The sequence below is a fragment of the Dipodomys spectabilis genome, unplaced genomic scaffold (assembly GCF_019054845.1).
Source record: "Dipodomys spectabilis isolate Male_0828 unplaced genomic scaffold, ASM1905484v1 ptg000069l, whole genome shotgun sequence".
Classification (NCBI taxonomy): Eukaryota; Metazoa; Chordata; class Mammalia; order Rodentia; family Heteromyidae; genus Dipodomys; species Dipodomys spectabilis.
Genome location: NW_024870746.1, coordinates 5,164,412 through 5,184,734, shown reverse-complemented (window position 1 = coordinate 5,184,734; position 20,323 = coordinate 5,164,412). Strand labels below are relative to the sequence as shown.

General features: G+C 44.4%; 1 protein-coding gene across 1 annotated transcript; it reads left to right on the top strand.

Moving 5' to 3' along the window:
• The first annotated feature begins 133 nt into the window (after positions 1-133).
• On the top strand, positions 134-11,687 carry Tsacc (TSSK6 activating cochaperone). Its single transcript, XM_042681647.1, has 4 exons — positions 134-150; positions 2,024-2,082; positions 8,734-8,856; positions 11,354-11,687. Exons 2-4 carry the CDS (start codon positions 2,046-2,048, stop codon positions 11,569-11,571), a joined length of 378 nt encoding a protein of 125 aa, XP_042537581.1. The 5' UTR covers positions 134-150; positions 2,024-2,045; the 3' UTR covers positions 11,572-11,687.
• Positions 11,688-20,323: the final 8,636 nt, after the last annotated feature.

The window sequence follows — 20,323 nt, the reverse complement described above, 5'->3', positions numbered from 1 at the left end:
GCGCAATGGGGTGGCCGCTCCCGGCCGCGTGCAGAGTAAACGTCAGCGCAAGCGCAGAGACTGAAGCCGTTAGCCATCATGTGATGCGCATGCGTATCAACTATTGGGCGGGTATTGGGGCTAAGGCTTTGGATCAACGCCGCTGTTAAGGTCAGGAAACTGGAAGTTGTTCGTTGGCTTCTGTTGATCCGTGAAGGTCGAGAGCGGCATGACAGTTTCTACTGTTTTATTCCAGCCATAGCAACGGGGAGGAATAGACAGGGACGGGACTGAAATGGCAGTTGAAGGAAGACCTGGCCGGTTGGAAGCAGGGTGAAGTGTTGTCCCGTGGAGCCGGGTTGGGCGGCGACGATCCTTTTCCCTAGGCACGCTGGGAGTTGTGGTTTGTCGCCTCTCATTCGGTGCTGTGTGTGGATTTTTGCCCTTCTTAGGCAAACGCTTTCTTAAACTGTGAGCGGTGTTGGAGTTGCGTGTTGAGTTACGTGTTCCTCCAGTGACCACATCTACACATTTTTTCTCAAAGTAGTGCTTTGAGATACTTCTTTTCCCACATCCAGTTACCCCTCTCCCGCCCTTATTCTCCCCAGGTCCGTTAAAGAACTTGGGGGAGACAAATTATTCATTACCACAATGAATAGGAAAAAAGGGTAACACTGCAAAAAAAAAAAAAAAAATCAGAGGGGCTGGGAATGTGGCCTAGTGGTAGAGTGCATTACTAGCATGCATGAAGCCCTGGGTTCAATTCCTCAGTACCACATAAGCAGAACAGACCAGAAGTGGCGCTGTGGCTCAAGTGGTAGAGCGCTAGCCTTGAACACAGAGAGGCTGAGGGACAGTGGTCAAACCCTAGGACTATTAAAAAAATCAGAGAATATGGAAGCTAATTACCTGTTTGTAAGAGACTCTTTTTCCTTTTCATGTGTGTGTGTGTGTGTGTGTGTGTGTGTGTGTGTCTACGTACCGCGGGTACTGGGGATTGAAATTCAGGGTCTCATCCTCTTGGCTGGTGCTTTACTACTTGGGCCACACCTCCACTCTGAATTTTTTTAAATTTAATTACTTTTGCTAGTTAATTGGAAATCTCTGCTTCCTGAGTAGCTAGGATTACAGGCAAGTTATGAGGCTTTTTTTTCTTCTTCAGTTGTGGGGCTTGAATTCAGGGCCTGGGCATTGCCCTTGAGCTTTTTTTTTTTTTTTTTGGTCTGGTCGTGGGGCTTGAACTCTGGGCCTGGGTGCTGTCCCTCAGCTTTTCAGCTCAAGGCTAGCACTGTACCACTTGAGCCACAGCGGCCACTTCCAGCTTTTTTTTTTTTTTTTCTTTTTCTGCTTATGTGGTGCTGAGGAATCCAGGGCCTGATGCATGCAAGGCAAGCGCTCTACCACTGAGCCACCTTACTAGCCCTGCCCTTGAGCTTTTATGCTCTACCACTTTAGCTCTCTACCACTTTGAGCTATAGCTCCACTTCTGGTTTTATAGTGGTTAATTGGAGATAAGAATCTCATGAATTTTCCTGCCTGGGCTGGCTTTGAACTGGATCCTCTCAGATCTCACCCTCTTGAGTAGCTAGGATTACAAGCATGAGCCACCAGAGCCAAGCTTTGTAAGACCCCCCCCCCCCTCGCTCCGGCTTATGGAGTAGCTTATTGGAGATAAAAGTCTCACAGACTTTCCGGCCCAAGTTAACTTCCAACTGCAATCCTCAGATCTCTGCCTCCTGAGTAGCTAGGATTATAAGCGTGAGCCACCTGCGACCAGTTAGTAAGATACTCTTAAGGTTTGGATTTTGTCTGTTTTGTACAGAGGAAAAGGAAGCAATAATAGTAACGACTTCCAGCGAAAGGAATGTGAGAGAATGAGCAATTCAATAAGCCACATTTGCCATGGAACAGAATACTCCTTAACATTTCTTCCTCCCCAAATTGGAATAGCTCAGTTGGATCTGCTTGAGATAATTTATGGAATTGGCAGTGGTAAAAATAAGCTTGGGTTATTTGATTATGTGATGCTATGATTCTTTCCCAGGCACCACACCTTTTGGTGTTCGATGGAGCAGCACACTAGTCATCCCACTAACAGAAAAGGTGTGTGTTGGAGGCCCTACTTCCCTCCCCCTCAAAGCCAGAGGTCTAATTGCCCTGCATTTGGGGATGCTAGTTTTATGTGTGTCTTTTTCTTTGTTTTTTTTTGGGGGGGAGGGAGAGTGAGGGAGGGAGGGTCGTGAAGCTTGAACTCAGGGCCTGGAGACTGTCTCTGAGCTCTTTTTGCTCAAGGCTAGCCCTCTACCACTTCAAGCCACAGTGCCACTTCCAGTTTTGTGGGTGGTTAATTGGAGATAAGAGTTTCCTGGAAGCCGGGTGCCACTGGCTCATGCCTGTAATCCTAGCTATTCAGGAGGCTGAGACCTAAGGATCAAAGCCAGTCAAGGCTGAAAAGTCACCGTGAGATTCTTTTTTTTTTTTGGGTCTGGTTGTGGGGCCTGAACTCTGGGCCTGGGCACTGTCCCTCAGCTCTTCAGCTCAAGGCTAGTGCTCTACCACTTGAGCCACAGCGCCACTTCCGGCTTTTTTTTCCTGCTTATGTGGTGCTGAGGAATCGAACTCAGGGCCTCATGCATGTGAGGCAAGCACTCTACCACTGAGCCAACTTCCCAGCCCTACCGTGAGATTCTTATCTCCAATTAACCACTAGAAGACTGGAAGTGGTGGTGTAGCTCAAAGTGGTAGATCACTAGCCTTAAGCAAAAAGCTCAGGGTCAACGTCCAGGTTGAGGCCCTAAGTTCAAGCCCCATAACTAACAACAATAATACTAACAAAAAAGGGTTTCACTCCTGTCTGGGCTGGCTTTAGATGGCAATCTTCAGATCTCAGCCTCCTGAGTAGCTAGGATTACAGGTGTGAGCCACTGACACCCGGCTTGTCATTGTTTTTTTTTTTTTTTTTTTTTAATCTCCTGTTAACTGTTTAATTGGAAAGTACTTTTGCCCAGCATCAGTGGCTCATGCCTGTAGTAATCCTAGGTACTCAGGAGGCTGAGATCTGAGGATCATGATCAAAGCCATCCTGGGCAGGAAAGTCTGTGAGACTCTTATCTCCAATAAACCACCAGAAAACCAGAAGTGGCACTGTGGCGCAAGTGGTAGAGCACCAGCCTTGAGCTGAAGAGCTCCCAGGCCCAGAGTTCAAGTCCTATAACCAGCCAAAAAAAAAAAAAGAAGTACTTGTGTTTTGTGTATTCCTCACTAAAAGGATCATTACTGTATTTCCTATACCAAGAACTGGACCTGATAAATAGATGCTTAGTTATTATTGAATTAATGTATTCTTCCTTTCTGTTAGGCTTCTTAATACTTAGAACAAGACTTTGTATTGCAGGGATCTCACTAAATGCAGCAAACAGGTCCTCAGTTTGAATGGGAAAAACCCACTGGTGGTCAGGGAAGTACATGAATCCTGAACCTATCCACTTAACTGTGGGTAGGGTAGATTTTTTTTATCTGTGAGACTGACTACTATGCCTTAGCTGGGACATTTAAGTTAACTAGCTCTTTTTACAATTACAGAAGTGGTAAATGCATGGCTGTGGAGTCTCCAGGCCCAAGATTAATTCCAGCACTGCCACATGCTAGTTGTCCAGTCCTGAGCTAACTTTCAACTTAAGTTTTCTCAATAAGATGTTCATAATGGGGCTGGGAATGTGGCTTAGTGGTAGAGTGCTTTCCTAGCATGCATGACGCCCTGGGTTTGATTCCTCAGTATCATGTAAACAGAAAACGCCAGAAGTGGCACTGTGACTAAAGTGGACAGTTGTAATGCCCTGAGTTCCTGCCTCAGAACTGGCAAAACTAAATAAAATAAAATGTTGATAATGTTACCTATTTCATTGGGTCATTGTAAAAAAAAAAATATATCCTAGGGTCATGGTAAAAAATATATCAAGGGCTGGGAAGGTGGCTCAGTGGTAGAGCACTTGCCTTGCATGCCTGAGGCCCTGGGTTCGATTCCTCAGCACCACATAAGCAAAAAGAAAAAAAAGCCGGAAGTGGCACTGTGACTCAAGTGGTAGAGCGCTAGCCTTGAGCTGAAGAGCTGAGAGACAGTGCCCAGGCCCAGAGTTCAGGCCCCACGATCGGACCAAAAAAAAAAAAATATATATATATATATATATCAATGTCAGGTGCCAGTGGCTCATGCCTGTAATCTTATCTACTCAGCAGGCTGAGATCTAAGGATCAAGGTTCAAAGCCAGGCCAGGTAGGAAAGCTTGTGTCTGTTATCTCCAATAAACCACCAGAAAACCAAAGTAGTGCTGTGGCTCAAGTGGTTAAAGATATATATATTATATATATAATATATATCATATATATAATCAAAGAATGTATGTATATAAAGCACCTTTACTATTTTTCTGTTTTGTCTCCTTGTGTTGCTCCCTGATCTTATTCTCTAACACATTTCCATTTTCATAGGTTCAGTGATTCACCAACAGAAAGCACCTATCACTTAGTGTGAGCACATATTTCTTTTACTATCCTATTTCTTCTGGGACACTTTGAATAAATGAAAATTTTCATATATAAGACATTCTTCATATAATCTACTTGTCACACCTCTGCCCCAAGAATGTTTTTTCATGATGAGACCCCTTTTTATCCTTCAGATCCTAGCTGAGATACTTCTTAGGACAAATTCCCCAACTCCATAGTCTCTGAGGAGCTCTCATAGCACTTATGGGTAGAATAATGTGCATGCTTTATCACTTAATTACTCTCTACAATGCAAAATTGTTCTAGGAAAGTATCGATCACATCTATAGCCTACTGTGTTATCCTGATACATTTTTAGGCACTTAGCTATCTCTTATATGAGATGATATGATTGAATGATTTCTGTTTTATCCCCCCTTTTCTCTTTTTTAAGTGCTGTTGAACCCAGGGCCTTGTACATGTTATGCAAGTGCTCCATCACTGAGCAGCACCCTAGTCCTGTTTTTTTTGGTCGGTCATGGGGCTTAAACTCTGGGCCTTGATGCTGTCCCTGAGCTTTTTAGCTCAAGACTAGGATTTTACCACTTGAGCCACAGCACCACTGGTGGTTAATTGGAGAAAAGAGTCTTATGGACTTTCCTGCCCAGACTAGCTTTGAACCTTGATCTTCAGATCTCAGCTTCCTGAGTAGCTAGGTATGAGTAGCTAGGAGTAGTAGGTATGAACCACTGGAACCTGGCACCAGCACCCAGCACCCTAGTTCTGTTTTTTATTGGTCTTTTTCTTCCTTGGTGATCTAAGTTATTGACTCCCCAGTGACACAAGTACTTTCATTGTTTCCAAGTCTCAACAGTTCTATTTTTCCATGCATTATTCTTCCACCTACTTCACCACTTCCTTTTCCTTTCATCTCTGACTCCTGAGGAAGAATTACTCAATTTTCCAGTCTTCTTTCTCTTTTTTTTAAAATTTTGCCATGGAGAGCTAATTTATTTTTATTTATTTAATAAAAATGACTTTCTTGTACATTGAAGACAATGTATTTGCTCACTTTTCTTCCCTGTATGTATACGCCCCCATCTCCTTGTCTCTCCCCACTAATTTATTTTTATAGCTGCTTCATCTTTTTATGGCTGGCCTGGATATTTTGCTTTTCATCTAATCTTAGTTCCATATCTTATTTCTATTTGGATTTTCTACTCTCTCTTCAAAATTTCATATATCTAAAATGTGATTATGGTACTGTAATAGCAGCTTAACTTAAACTTGCATAAAAAGAATAATTTAGGGACTTCTGCAATTGGGAGGGACACTTGGTAGCTTACATAATAGGAGGAAGGGCTGCAAAAACTCGGGCATTAGAACTGGGGGTTCCATGCTTATTGGTATCTCTCTTCCTTTCTCTCTCTTTCTCTCTGTCTTTCCTCTGCCTCTTTCTTTGTGCCAATACTGGGGATTGAACTTAGGAACTAGTTCTCTTACTTGGCTTTTTCCTCTCAAGGCTGGTGCTCATCTTGCTTTTATACATTTCTCATGGTATGCTGACCACAATAGCTTTCATTTGGCTCAGCTTTGCCTCTTCCCAGGATAGCAAATCAGAAAAAAGGAAAGCTTTGATACAGGGTCTGTATGTTGATGTCAGGGTATTACTGTGAACCACTCTACCTCATGTACATACCAGTTGCTTGTCACAGCTGCCTTAGAGGATCAAGATGCCAGTATTAGCTTCTGTTGGCTCACATACCTGTTCTTGTTGGGGAGAAGGGCTTAAGTGCAGTCCCAGTCTGGCCTGGGTCTGAGGAAGGATTGCTCAGTAGAAAAAAGTAATATGTCCATGATAGAGCTCACAGTCTCTTACAAGAGAGTCTACACCACAGATTTGCTACTATAAAAGCATCATTCTTTTCAGTCTCTCCCCACTTCTGATCCTAGCCAGTTTCCATGACTCCTTGACAATCCAGCCATATTCTTTTCTTTGCCTTTGTTCATGATATCCTTTCTTCTCCCACTTGAAATTTCCTTTCCATTCATCCCAACCCAGATATGGGGGCACACCTGCAGTTTTAGTATTTGGGAGGTTGAGGCAGGAAGATCCAAAGTTTGAGGCTGTCTCAACATAGCAAGACCTTGTCTCAAAGGGAAAAAAAGTTCTTGGGTGGAAACTGTAGCTTAGTGGTAGAGTGCTTACCTAGCATTCATGAGGCACAATTAAAAAAAAATTTGGGGGGTCCGGTTGTGGGACCTGAACTCTGGGCCTGGGCGCTGTCCCTCAGCTCTTCAGCTCAAGGCTAGCGCTCTACCACTTGAGCCATAGCGCCACTTCTGGCTTTTTTTCTTTTTGCTTATGTGGTGCTGAGGAATCAAACCTAGGGCCTCAGGCATGCAAGGCAAGTGCTCTACCACTGAGCCACCTTCCCAGCCCCAGGCCCCAATTTTTTTAGGTACAATAATAAATGTCCTCCACTTGTACTGAGTCTTCTCTGATTCATATTAATCTCTTTTCTTTTTGAAACATTTATTTTTGCATTTAATTGCATACTAAGGCTGGGTATAAGTGGCTCAGGCCTGTAATCTCAGCAATTCAGGAGGCTGAGATCTGAGGATCATGGTTTGAAGCCAGCCCAGGCAGTAAAGTCTATGAGATGTGTACCTCTAGTTAGCCAGCAAAAAGCCCGGAGTGGAGCTGTGGCTCAAATGGTAGAGTGTCAACCTTAATGGAAAAAGGTAAGAGATAGTACCCAGGTTCTAAGTGCAAGCTCCAGTACGGCACACACACACACACACACACACACACACACACACACACACACACAAAGTATGCTCAGTAAAACTGAAGATCAGAGGCCCTTTTTTCCCCACACAGGATCTCCCTAAGTAGAAAACAAGCACCTAGAAACCATGATGTGTATGCACTTGCATCTAGTACATTAATGAATATGTAGTATATAACAATAAGGATTTAAAATGTCTGTATAACTAATGTAAGCTAACAAGATAAATGTAAGTAAATTAGATCTTAAGCTTATCCCACTCTTGCTTGGTTTCTTTTTATTGTTGGTCATGGGACTTCAACTCAGGGGCTAGGCTCTGTCCCTGAGCCTCTCTGTGCTCAATGCTAGTGCTCTACCACTTGAGCCACAGCACCACTTCCGGTTTTTGAGTAGTTAATTGGAGATAAGAGTCTCTCAGAGATTTTTCTGCCCTGGCTGGCTTCAAACCACAATCCTCAGATCTCAGCCCCATGAGTAAGTAGCTAGGATTACAGGTGTGAGCCACTGGCACCTGTTTCTTGCTTGGTTTTCTTTAATCCCACTTTTTTCTTTCTCTTTTCTCTATATCTTTCTGATATGTAAGATATTTAGGGTATGACCTATCAGCTAGTTTCATTTTTATTTGAAAAGCTGTCCTAATTGGTTTAGTGGCACACACCTGTCATCCCAGGACTCAGGAAGCTGAAGCAGGAGGATCACGAAATTGAGGCCAGCCTGTGCTACACAGTGAAACCCTAGCTCAAAAATGGAGAAGGACAAACATAGTAGCTCATGCCTGTAATCCCAGACATTCAGGAGGCAGGGATTTAGGAGGCTCATGGTTTGAGGCCAGTCCATGTAAAAAGTTAGCAAGATCCATGTCAAGCACTAAGCCAGGTGTGGTGGTCACATCTGTAATCTCAAACTACACAAGAGATATAGATAGGAAGTCTGAGGCAACTCTTGGGGGAATAATCTGAGATCCTGTCTGAAAAATAAGTAAAGCATGGCAATGCCCAAGTAGTAAAGTGTCTGCCTGCAAGCTCAATGCCCTAAGTTCCAAAGTTCTCTGAGTTCAAACCTCAGTATCTAAGGGGTGGTTCACAGCTGTAATTCCAGCTATTCAGGAGGCCCAGATGGGAGGGTCTGAAGTTTGAAGTCAGCCAGGACAAAGTAACTAGACTTTATCTCAAAGTACAAGCAAAAGTGGTGGGGGCATGGCTCAAATGGTAGAGCATGTACCTAGCATATTTGAGTCCTTGGGTTCAATTGAAAATCTATTGGCCAGAATAAAACATGCTTGTAATCTTGTGATCATACCATTCAGGAGGCTAGCATGGGAGGATCACAAGTTGGAAGCCATCCTGGACTATATAACAAGACCCTATCTGGATTTGGGGGAGAGGAGAGAAAAAAGAAGCAGCAGGAAAGGGAAAAAAGAAAGACATCTCTTGCTGGAATAAGCTTTGATTTAGTATAACATCTGATTTTGTTCTAGCCAATGAAGAAAATAATAATGTGCCTCTTTGTCGAGCAAAACTTTCTCCCAGTCTCATTGATGTTCAAGCAACTTCTCTACCAGCCACTTTTCTGAACCTCCAGACAACAAAGCTGCCCTCAGGTAAAGATGTAGGGAGGTTTGCCAGTAGACTCAGCAGGGAGAAGAAGTTGCATGGAGGAGGTGGGCTAACCTTTTCCCAGCTAGTGCCAACTGTGTGTGCAGGCTCACCTGGAGTTTTCATAATTGCTTGTTTCCACTTCATTGTAATTTGTTGATTATTCAGTTGATTTTATTTTCATCCCAGTTTTACCAATTTGTGTCATTTCTTTGTTAGAATAGACAGGAATAAAATGAAATGAAAATCTCAATGCTTGCTAGTCATGTTAGTTAAAAGAGGCCAGGGAAGAAAATGGTTAACTAGCAGCTCAATTTTGGTTTCTTTGACCTACTATTATTCATCTTCCCCCTGGGGAAGGCAGTGCATATTTGAAATATCTATGGGGAGCCCAGCCTTAGGCACTGGTAACTCTTGGTTTTAAGGACCTCAGAAGAAGTCAAGACCAAAGAAGTATGCAGACCTATAATTGCAAAAGTTAACTACATTATTATAGTTGAAAACACATGCTGCTGTACTCTTCAGTTCACTGCTAATGAGGTACCATGTCAGGTATGAGAAGGAGGCTGAGATGTCTGAGCTCTTAGAAGGGAAGTTAAAGCTGGGTGCTGGTGGCTTACACCAATAATCCTAGCTAGTCAGGAGGCTGAGATCTCAGAATCACAGTTCAATACCAGCCTGGGAAGGCAAGTCTGTGAGACTCTTATTTCCAGTTAACCATCAGAAAACCAAAAAAGTGGCACTGTGGCTCAAAGTGGTAAAGCACTAACCTTGAGCAAAAAAACTCAGGGCTAGCTCCTAAGTTCTGAGTTCAAGCCCCATGACTGACAGAAAAAGAAGGAAAATCAGGCCTCATTCCCTGTTCTTTCACCCATCAACACTGGATGAATACTTATGATGTGCAGGTGTTCTTGATGCTGAGGACACAGCAATGGACAAATCATACAATGTCCTTGCCTTCCTGGAGCTTTATGTAGTAGAAGAGGGGCCTAGACAAAGATTAAGTAATTACAATATGGCCAGGAATATTATGGGAAAAATAAATCCTTAAGGAAAGGGGAATGTGTTCCAGTGACTGGTTTCAAATTAAAACAGAAATCCTGGAGCTGGGAAGTGGCTCAGTGGTAGAGTGCTTGCCTTGCATACATGAGCCCTGGGTTCGAATCCTCACCACCACATAAATAGAAAAAGCTGGAAGTGGTGTTGTGGCTCAAGTGGTAGAGCTCTCCCCTTGAGTTGAATAGCTGAAGGACAGCACCCAGGCCCAGAGTTCAGGCCCCACGAATGACCAAAAAAAGTAATAAAAATAAAAATAAATAGATAAAACAGAAACCCTTTGGTTTCTGAGAAAAAAAAAAAAAGAAAGGAAAACAGGCTCTTTTGGGGGAAGGGCACCAGCAGAAAGAGGGAAGACAAACAGAGAGAGTGAATGAGAATGAATTGGTGGAAGTAGTTTACCTGTATATATGAAAATAGAACAATGAAGCCTGGGTTGAATTGCTTTAGAATAAGGAAGAGTGATAGAAGAGGCTAGTTTGATCGGGATGAACTATATTCACGTATGAAAATGTCATAGTGAAGCTTCAATTCCTTTTTTTTTTTTGGGTCCGGTCGTGGGGCCTGAACTCTGGGCCTGGGCGCTGTCCCTCAGCTCTTCAGCTCAAGACTAGTGTTCTACCACTTGAGCCACAGCGCCACTTCTGGCTTTTTTCTTTTTGCTTATGTGGTGCTGAGGAATCGAACCCAGGGCCTCAGGCATGCAAAGCAAGCACTCTACCACTGAGCCAACTTCCCAACCCCTCTTTTTTTTTTTTGTCAGTCCTGGGGCTTGAACTCTGGGCCTGGGCGCTGCCCCTGAGCTCTTCAGCCCAAGGCAAGAGCTCTACCACTTCAGCCACAGCAACACTTCCAGTTTTCTGGTGGTTTATTGTAGATAAGCACCTCATGGACTTTCCTGCCCTGGTTGGCTTTGAATGGTGATCCTCACATCTCAGCCTCCTGAGTAGGTATGATTACAGGCATGAACCCCGGTGCCTGCCTGAAGCTCCAATTCTTTTACAAATAATGTCTGCTAATTTAAAAAAATCATAAAACAGCCAGGCGCCAGAGGCTCATGTCTGTAATCTTAGCTACTCAGGAGGCTGAGATCTGAGGATCATGGTTCAAAGCCAGCCTGGGCAGGAAAGTTTGTGAGACTTATCTCCAATTAACTACCAGAAAATCGGAAGTGGTGCTATGGCTCAAGTAGTAGAGTGCTCGCCTTGAGCTGAAGAGCTCAGGGACAGTGCCCAGGCCTAGAATTCAAACCCCATGACAGACAAGAAAAAAAAATCATAAACAAAAACCAGAATATAGCCAGGTAAGCTTCATTGAGAAGGTGACAGCTGAGCAAAAGTGTGATTTGTATTGTGCCCATGAAGATTAGATAGAGAACCTTATCAGAGCCCTCCCAAAATTTTCTTTCCTTTTTGTCCCTTTGTACATTTATTATTCTACTTTCAGGAGTTGAGGCTAAACCCAAGGAATGCCTAGGACTCCTAGACTGTATGTATGTCAACCTCCAGCTTCAGACTCAGCTTGCTGAACAACAGATGACCATTTTGGAAAACTTACAAGCATCTGTGTCACAACAAACTCCTGGGAAGGAAGGCAAGGATTCATCTGTCCCAGCCTTAGCTCCTAAACAGCTGTTAAATCACCCGCCCCAATTCCATAAATGAATTGCGGAAAAAATGTACTGTGCATGTTTTTTCCCTCTCTCTTTCCAAAAGCCTCTGGTAGAATTTATGTCTGCATTCTTCTCTCTCTCTCTCTCTTTTTCTCTCTTTCTCTCTTTCTCTTTCTCTGTGTATGTGTCTCTGTGTATAAGGGTGTGTTTATATATTTTGAGAGTTGAACCCAGGGCTTTTATGCTAAGTATTATGCTCTACCATTGAGCTATGCTCTCTGAGGCCCTAGACACAAATATTCTACAAATGATTAATTCACAAGTTCAAAATAAATGTTAATTGACTATGCTGAAAATGAACTATACAACTTGTGGTTGGGGATAGGAGGGAAAAACTGGGAGAGAGCAAGGGAAGGGGTGACATTGTCCAAAAAGAAATGTACTCTTTACCTAACGCATATAACTGTAACCCCTCTATACATCGCCTTTATAATAACAATAAAAAATTTAAAAATGGCAATTGAGTACTAATCATTGTGTAAGGCACTTGGGGATACATATATCCTAGGAGATAGTTGGGGGGGTTATTTACTGCCTAATGAGGTGGTAAAGATAGATAATTAATTACAAAACTGAAGAGGGATGGAGGTTAAAAGATAACATTGGATGTTACTAAGGAAAGAGCACAAAAGCTCAGGACAGTGCCCAGGTTCAGAGTTCATGTCTGAACTGGCAAAAGGAAAAGAAATAAGGACAAACGTCCTCACCCCCTGAATATAGAGTGTGAAGTAGAATGTAGAGAAACTCAGAGCAGACAATTCAACTTTCCACATGGGATTATTCAGATAAAGACTGTTAGAAGCCAATGGCAGTTGTCTGGTAAGGCTGAGGTATACCTAAGAGAGTAAAAATACTATGGGAGGCTGGTAAGTGGCTCAGTGGTAGAGTGCTTGCTTTGCATGTATGAGGCTCTGGGTTCAATTTCTCAGTATCACATAAGCAGAAAAAAAGCTGTAAGTGCACTGTGGCTCAAGTGGTAGAGCACTAACCTTGAGCTGAAGAGCTGAGGGACAGTCCCAGGCCCAGAGTTCAGGCCCATGACAGACAAAAAAAAAATACTATGGGAGATATTTTAGTATGGAAGGAGAATGGAAATGTGCAGAAAGTGGTACTAGCAATCTATGGTCTGGATAAAGAGTTTAGAATATGAATCAGGATTGATAAAGAAGGCTCTTAGGGCATAGGCACTGGAGGTTCATGCCTCTACTCTGGAAGCTGAGATCTGAGGATCACAGTTCAAAGTCAGTCTGGGCAGGAAAGTCCATGAGACTTTCATAAGGAAGATGCAGTGTTTAAGTTTTCTTAATGTACAAGTTACACCTGGGTGTAAGTGACTCATGCCTGTAATCTTAGCTACTCAGGAGGCTGAAATCTAAGGATTGGGGTTCAAAGCCAGCCAGGGCAGGAAAGTCTGTAAGACACTTATCTCCAATAAACTACTCAGAAAAAGCCGGAAGTGGTGCTGTGGCTGAAGTGGTAGAGTCCTAGCCTTGAGCACAAAGAGGTTCAGGGACAGTGCCCAGGCCGAATTCTAGTCCCAGGACTGTCAAAAAAAAAAAAAATGGTTTTACAGAATTCTCTCTCTATCTCTACACACACACACACACACACACACACACACACACACACACACACACACGCGCGCGCGCGCGCACCTGGGCACTGTCTCTGAGCTTTTACTCAAAACTAGTGCTCTACCGCTTTGAGCTATAGCATTACTTCTGGCTTTTTCTGTGTAGATAAATGTCTCATGGACTTTCTTGCTTGGTCTGTCTTTGTACCATGATCTTCATACCTCAGACTCCTGAGCAGCTAGGATTATAGGCCTGAGCCACTGGCACCCTGGCTAGTTCTAAATTTTTATACAGGGATTTGAGCTATACAAAGGTTTGCAGTTAACAAAATTTGGCAAATGGTGCACTTAAAATTGGTGTATTGGGCTGGGAATGTGGCTCAGTGGTAAAGTGCTTGCCTAGCATGATGCACGAAGCCCTGGTTTCAATTCCTTAACACCACATAAGCAGAAAGAGCAGGAAGTGGTGCTGTGGCTCAAATGGTAGAGTGCTAGCTTTGAGCAAAAAGAAGCTCAGGGACTGTGTCTAGGCCCTGAGTTCAAGTCCAGGCCTGGCAAAAAAGAAGAAATAAAATAAAGTTGGTATATTTCTTTTTTTTCCCATCGGTCATGGGGCCTGAACTCTGGGCCTAGGTGCTGTCCCTCAGCTCTTCAGCTCAAGGCTAGCGGTTATCACTTGAGCCACAGAACCACTTCTGGCTTTTTCTGCTTGTGTGGTAATGGGGAATTGAACACAGGGCCTCATGCATGCAAGGCAGGCACTCTACCACTGAGCCACCTTCCTAGCCCAAAATTGGTATATTTCTTTTTTTGGGGGGTCTGTTCGTGGGGCCTGAACTCTGGGCCTGGGTGCTGTCCCTCAGCTCTTCAGCTCAAGGCTAGTGCTCTACCACTTGAGCCACAGCACCACTTCTGGCTTTTTTCTTTTTGCTTATGTGGTGCTGAGGAATTGAACCCAGGGCCTCATGTATGCAAGGCAAGCGCTCTACCATTGAGCCACCTTCCCAGCCCCCAAATTGGTATATTTCTTTGAGTGTAACTTTTTGTTTTTGTCAGTCATGGGGCTTGAACTCTGGGCCTGGGCACTGTCCCTGAGCTGTTTAGCTCAAGTTGAGCACTCTACCACTGAGCCACAGGGCCACTTTTGGTATTCTGGTGGTTTATTGGAGATAAGAGTCTCACAGATTTTCCTGCCTGGGCTGGCTTTGAATGGTGATCCTCAGATCTCAGCTTCCTGAGTAGTTAGGATTACAGGTGTAAGCTACCGGCGCCTGGCTCCTGAGCTATTTTAGTCAAGGCTAGTGCTACACCACTTGAACACAGCTCTACCTGCAGTTTTTTTTTTTTTTTGGTAACTATTTCAAGAGTCTCACAGATTTTCCTGCCTAGGCTAGCTTTGAACCACAATCCTCAGATCTTAGCCTCCTGAGTAGTAGTGGCCATGAACCATCTGTGCCCAGCAGTAGTTATATTTTAAGACAGATTTAAAAAAATAGTACAGATTGTGTCTGGGGTTCACTTTAGGATGACTCAGAGCCAGGCCAGTGGCTCATGCCTGTAATCCTCGCTGCTCAGGAGGCTGAGATCTGAGGACCAGTGTTCAAAGCCAGCCAAGCAGGAAAGTCTGTGAGATACTTATCTCCAATTAACCACCAGAAAACTAGAAGTGGTGCTATGGTTCAAGTGGTACAGCACTTGCCTTGAGCTGAAATGCTCAGGGACAGTAACCAGGCCCAGAGTTAAGCCCTATGACTGACCAAAAAAAAAAAAAAAAGATAGCCGGGCGCTGGTGGCTCACGCCTGTAATCCTAGCTACTCAGGAGGCTGAGATCTGAGGATCGCGGTTCAAAGCCAACCCGGGCAGGAAAGACCGTGAGACTCCTATCTCCAATAAACCACCAGAAAACCGGAAGTGGCGCTGTAGCTCAAATGGTAGAGCGCTCGCCTTGAGCTGAAGAGCTGAGGGACAGCGCCCAGGCCCGGAGTTCAAGCCCCATGACCGACAAAAAAAAAAAAAAAAAGATGACTCAGATACATTCCATTGGCTTACAGGTTGCTATACACAACTTCTGGGTTAGACTACTTGTAGCAAAATTTTCCCTGTAATAAGATTAACCTATGATTTGTTCCCTCTTATACTGTTTGTCTTTAGGATATGGTGAAAGTAAAGTTCAAATGTCTTTGGAGCCATACTTGGTGGTATATGCATATAATCCAAGCATTTAAGAAGCTGAGACAGGAGAATCAAGAGTTCCAAGCCTTGGGAGTGGAGCTGTGGTTTAAATGGTAGAGCACTAGCCTTGAGCAAAAGAAATTAAGGGACAGAGCCCACTCCCTGAGTTTAAGTCCCACAACTGACAAACAAAACAAAAACAAAAACACACGGGCTGGGAAGGTAGCTCAATGATAGAGCACTTGCCTTGCATGCATGAGGCCTTGGGTTCGATTTCTCAGCACCACATAAGCAAAAAGAAAAAAGCCGAAAGTGGCGCTGTGGCTCAAGTGGTAGAGTGCTAGCCTTGAGCTGAAAAGCTGAGGGACAGCGCCCAGGCCCAGAATTCAAGCCCCATGACTGGATCCCCCCCCCCCAAAACACACACACACACACACACACACACACACACACACAAAGAGTTCCAAGCCTTGCCTGGCACTGGTGGCTCCTGCTTATAATCCTAGCTTACTCAGGAGGCTGAGATCTGAGGACTGAGGTTTTAAGCTAGCCCAGGCAGAAAAGTCTGTGAGACTTTTATTTCCAATTAACCACCAGAAAATCAGAAGTGAAGCCTGTGGCTTCACTTTTTTGCTCTACCAAAAGAGCAAAAAAGGTCAGGGACACTTTGGGGGGTGTTACTACCATGTAGGAACCCATGGTTGAAAAGTGGCTCTGGAGAGACGGTTTTAGGTCCTTACCTAAAGGACCTAAGGATTTGTCTGTCAGGAGTCACTCACCTCCAGCCTTATCTCAGGAGGTCCAGCTCTTCCAGGAAAGCATTCGTGGCACCTGAAGAGGGCCTTGGTTGAAGGTATGGGGATGAAGCGGAACAGTATGTTGCCACCAGGTGGCAGGCTGCCTCAGAGTAACTGGGCCTAGCAGAGAAAGCAGGAAGAAGAGGAACTTAGTAGGGAGGGCAGGTAAGAATCTCCAGGGTGGAGGGCTGGATAAGACGTCCAACAAGGGGCTGGGAAGGTGGCTCAGTGGTAGAGTGCTTGCCTTGCATGCATGAGGCCCTGGGTTCAATTCCTCAGCACCACATAAGCAAAAAGAAAAAAGCCGGAAGTGGTGCTGTGGCTCAAGTGGTAGAACGCTAGCCTTGAGCTGAAGAGCTGAGGGACAGCGCCCAGGCCCAGAGTTCAGGCCCCACAACCGGACCCCCCCCCCCCAAAAAAAAAAAAGATGGCCAACAAGTGGTGACTACTTCATATAGGAGTAGTCAAGATTGAACACCCCATCTTCTTCCCTAGGAATCTGTAAAACCCTTCTACCTCTTCTTGTCTCTCCTAAGGTCTTCCTTTAATACAATCTAATAGTGCTACTGTCACTCTATCTTCTGGTCCAGCTTTGGCTCCTTCAAACCTCTTACACCTTACGTATCTATTTATGTGCTTGTTATGTATCTTCCCACTAGAGTATGGACTCTGTGAGGGCAAGGACAGTGTGAACTGTGCACAACTGTGTCCTCAGGGCCTGTTTGATGTTGCACATTTGGCTCAATAAATAGCTATGAAGTGAACTGCTGAATGGTTATGACTTTGCTAAAACACACTAAGAGCCACAGATTTACCAGGCACTGTTAACTTGTGCCTGTATTCCTCAATACTTGGGATGCTGAGATCTGGGAATCACAGTTAGAAGCCAGCCTGGACAGGAAAGTCTGCGAGACTCTTATCTCCAATTAACCACCAAAAAAACTGAAAGTGTAACTGTGCTTCAACTGGTAGATTGATAGCCTTGAGAAAAATAGTTCATGGACAAATCCTAGGGTGTACCCCAAAACAGTGAGAGAAGGAGGGAGGAGAGAGAGAGAGAGAGAGAGAGAGAGAGAGAGAGAGAGAGAGAGAGAGAGAGAGAGAGAGAGAGATCAGAGAGATCAGAGAGAGAGAGAGAGAGATATCATATCCCACCACATCTTGGGATCTCAGCTGACAGGCAGAGCTGCAGAAGGAAAATCCCAAAGCAGGCAGCTCACATTCCCAAATGTACACTAGAGAGGCTGAATTCTGATTCTTTCTTCAGCAGCCACAGACTGCTGAGAGCCAGAAGCCAGATCTTAAGGTATCATCTTACCATCTTCATCCTAGCTTCTTCTGGACCTGGGCAAAGAAGATTTACGACCTTCACAAGTTCTCTGTCCCTGGCCTTATACAAAAACATTTGTACCCAGTTTTTTCTTTTCCAGAAAAGAGTGGTTTGTGTGAAAAAGTGCCAGTCACATTTGGGGAAGGCAGGGAGGAAAAGATGATGCTGGCCTAGAAGAGCAAGTAAGAGTCTAAGCTCAGGATGCCTGGACACAACAGTGCCTGGCATAGGGAAGGGTGGAGATGGGAGACAACTATTCTGGGGTCAAGTGTAGTTTTGGTGGATTTGGTTGTGGCCATATCCATGGGAGAACTAGAGAAAGGAAATGGGCTGTGCCTTCTCAAGCCCTGCTCCTCCCTTTCCCAGACCTTTGAGCATGCTAGGCAAGTGCTCTACCACTGAGCTACATACCCTGTCCTTTTTTTTTTTTTTTTTTTTTGAGACATGGTCTCTCTAGGAACCCCAGGCTGGTCCAGAATTCATGATTGTCCTGCCTTAGCCTTTGAGTTCTTAGATGATAGGCACCATCTTTGAGTACAGTCACATCCATGCAGCCTGTTCTAGAAGTAAGCCCACTGCCCCCTGGTGTTCCATCTTCTCTGATGTGTTCTAGTCAGGTGTATGCTTGCTTCTTTCTTTCCTCTTCTTTCTTTCTTCCTTCCTTCCTTCCTTCCTTCTTTCCTTCCTTGCTTCCTTCCTTCCTTCCTTGTCAGTCATGGGGCTTGAACTCTGGGCTTGGGCACTGTCCCTCAGCTTTTCAGTTTAGAGCTAGTGCTCTACCACTTGAGCTAGAGCGCCACTTCTGGTTTTCTGGTGGTTTATTGGAGATAAGAGTCTCATGGACTTTTCTGCCAGGGCTGGCTTTGAATGGCAATACTCAGATCTCAGCCTCCTGAGTAGCTAGGATTACAGGTGTGAGCCACTGGCACCCAGTATGTATACTGTTTTTCTATGTTCAAAACTAAGAACTATGGTCCAGTTGTCTTATGCTTCAGGATGTTAACACAGTACTAAAGACACTGGGAGGATGAATAAAGGGAACTAGCCAAAACATTTATTTACATCTTTTCTCCCTAAAAGCAGCAATAGCTATGTCTTACCACACATCTTATGCTTTTTGGACATTGACCCACGCAAGTCCTGTGAGGTTAGTATTATTATTATTACTTACATATAACAGATGAGAAAACAGGTCTGAGCCAGGTTATGAAACTCATCCAAATTCTCTTTTGGACAGAGCTGGGTCTCATCATTTTATGTCCCTGTCATTGTATGCCATGTGTTTACCTTCTGTTATTCTTTGCCTTTCTAAGCTATCCTGCTCAAGAATTAACTATAGATCCTCCAAAAAGAAGGCAAGATGTTTATCACTGGGACAGGGATACAGATGGACCTCAGAAACTGAGTATATGGGCTGGGAAGGTGGCTCAGTGGTAGAGCACTTGTCTTGCATGCATGAGGCCCTGGGTTCAATTCCTCAGCACCACATAAGCAAAAAGAAAAAAGCCGGAAGTGGTGCTGTGGCTCAAGTTGTAGAGCACTAGCCTTGAGCTGAAGAGCTGAGGGATAGCGCCCAGGCCCTGAGTTCATGCCCCACGACCGGACCCAAAAAAAAAAAAAAAGAACCTTATGGGTTTTTCTGCCCAGGTTGGCTTTGAACCATGATCCCTCGATCTCAGCTTCCTCAGTAGCTAGGATTACAGGCATGAGCCACTAGAGGCCAGCATGTGTCATGTATTGAAGTGTAATCATATTTGCACAGTACAGCAGAGGTTATCATCTTCAGAGGAGGTTGAGGTCTGAGGCTTGTTCACCTCCACTTTGAGGAGCTCGCTAATATATCTTCTTTTCTTTTCTTTTTTTTTTTTTTTTTGGGTCCGGTCGTGGAGCCTGAACTCTGGGCGTGAGCACTGTCTCTCAGCTCTTCAGCTCAAGGCTAGCACTTTACCACTTGAGCCACAACACCACTTCCGGCTTTTTTTCTTTTTGCTTATGTGGTGCTGAGGAATCGAACCCAGGGCCTCAGGCATGCAAGGCAAGCGCTCTACCACTGAGCTACCTTCCCAGCCTTATCTTCTTTTCTATTTTCATGTCAGAGTGTTAGACAACTCCTTCCTTCCTCTAGTTGTGAAATTAGACTGGGTCTCAATGTAAGTATCACTTCTAGGAAGTCTGTCCTGACCATCCCCATCCTGGATTAGGACCCATTCCAGATTATTCCCCCCCCTCCCCCGGCCTATTTCCACCATGATAGCCTTCTGTAGAATGATCTCTTCTGTGGGTATGATCCTTTCTTTTTTATTTTGGAGGTGCTAGGGCTTGAACTCAGGACCTTATACTTCCTAGGCAGGCACTCTATGCCATTGAGCCACACCCCTAGTCTGTTATGGTTTGCCTACTCATTTACATATCTCCAAGCGGAGCTCTGGCCCAAGGCAGGCACTACATCTTGATCACCAGTACTTAGCACAGGGGCTGGCACATGCTGGTGTTCAAATGAAGAAAGGTTCTGCCTTTCCCCAAATCTCCAGTTTAAGATTGATTGGTGACTAGGGCTTTGTTAGATGATACTTCCCAAGGTACCTGTTAAGGTCCCTGCTACCCACAGGAAAATGCATTGGGACTCTATCTTCTCCCTCATCTGTTCCTTTCCTTGGAGACACCATATATACCTTGGTATGTTGAAGCCAGTGACCCATTTGCCTACCCTGCTTATATAACCAGAACAATAATAATTACCACATCTGTTAAATGCTTGCAAAAGATGCTAGTAATCTGCATAATTAATTTGGAATCCCCATAGGAAATATTATTACTCCCAAAGATAAGAAAACTGAGCTTTAAGGAGGGCTAAGTAACTTGCCCAATGTC

Bases quoted from the DNA above. Each gene is read 5' to 3' on its own strand.
- Tsacc (XM_042681647.1), top strand. From the start codon at position 2,046: ATGGAGCAGCACACTAGTCATCCCACTAACAGAAAAG. The intron at 2,083-8,733 runs GTGTGTGTTGGA...ATTTTGTTCTAG, and splicing joins TCATCCCACTAACAGAAAAG to CCAATGAAGAAAATAATAAT. The intron at 8,857-11,353 runs GTAAAGATGTAG...TTCTACTTTCAG, and splicing joins GACAACAAAGCTGCCCTCAG to GAGTTGAGGCTAAACCCAAG.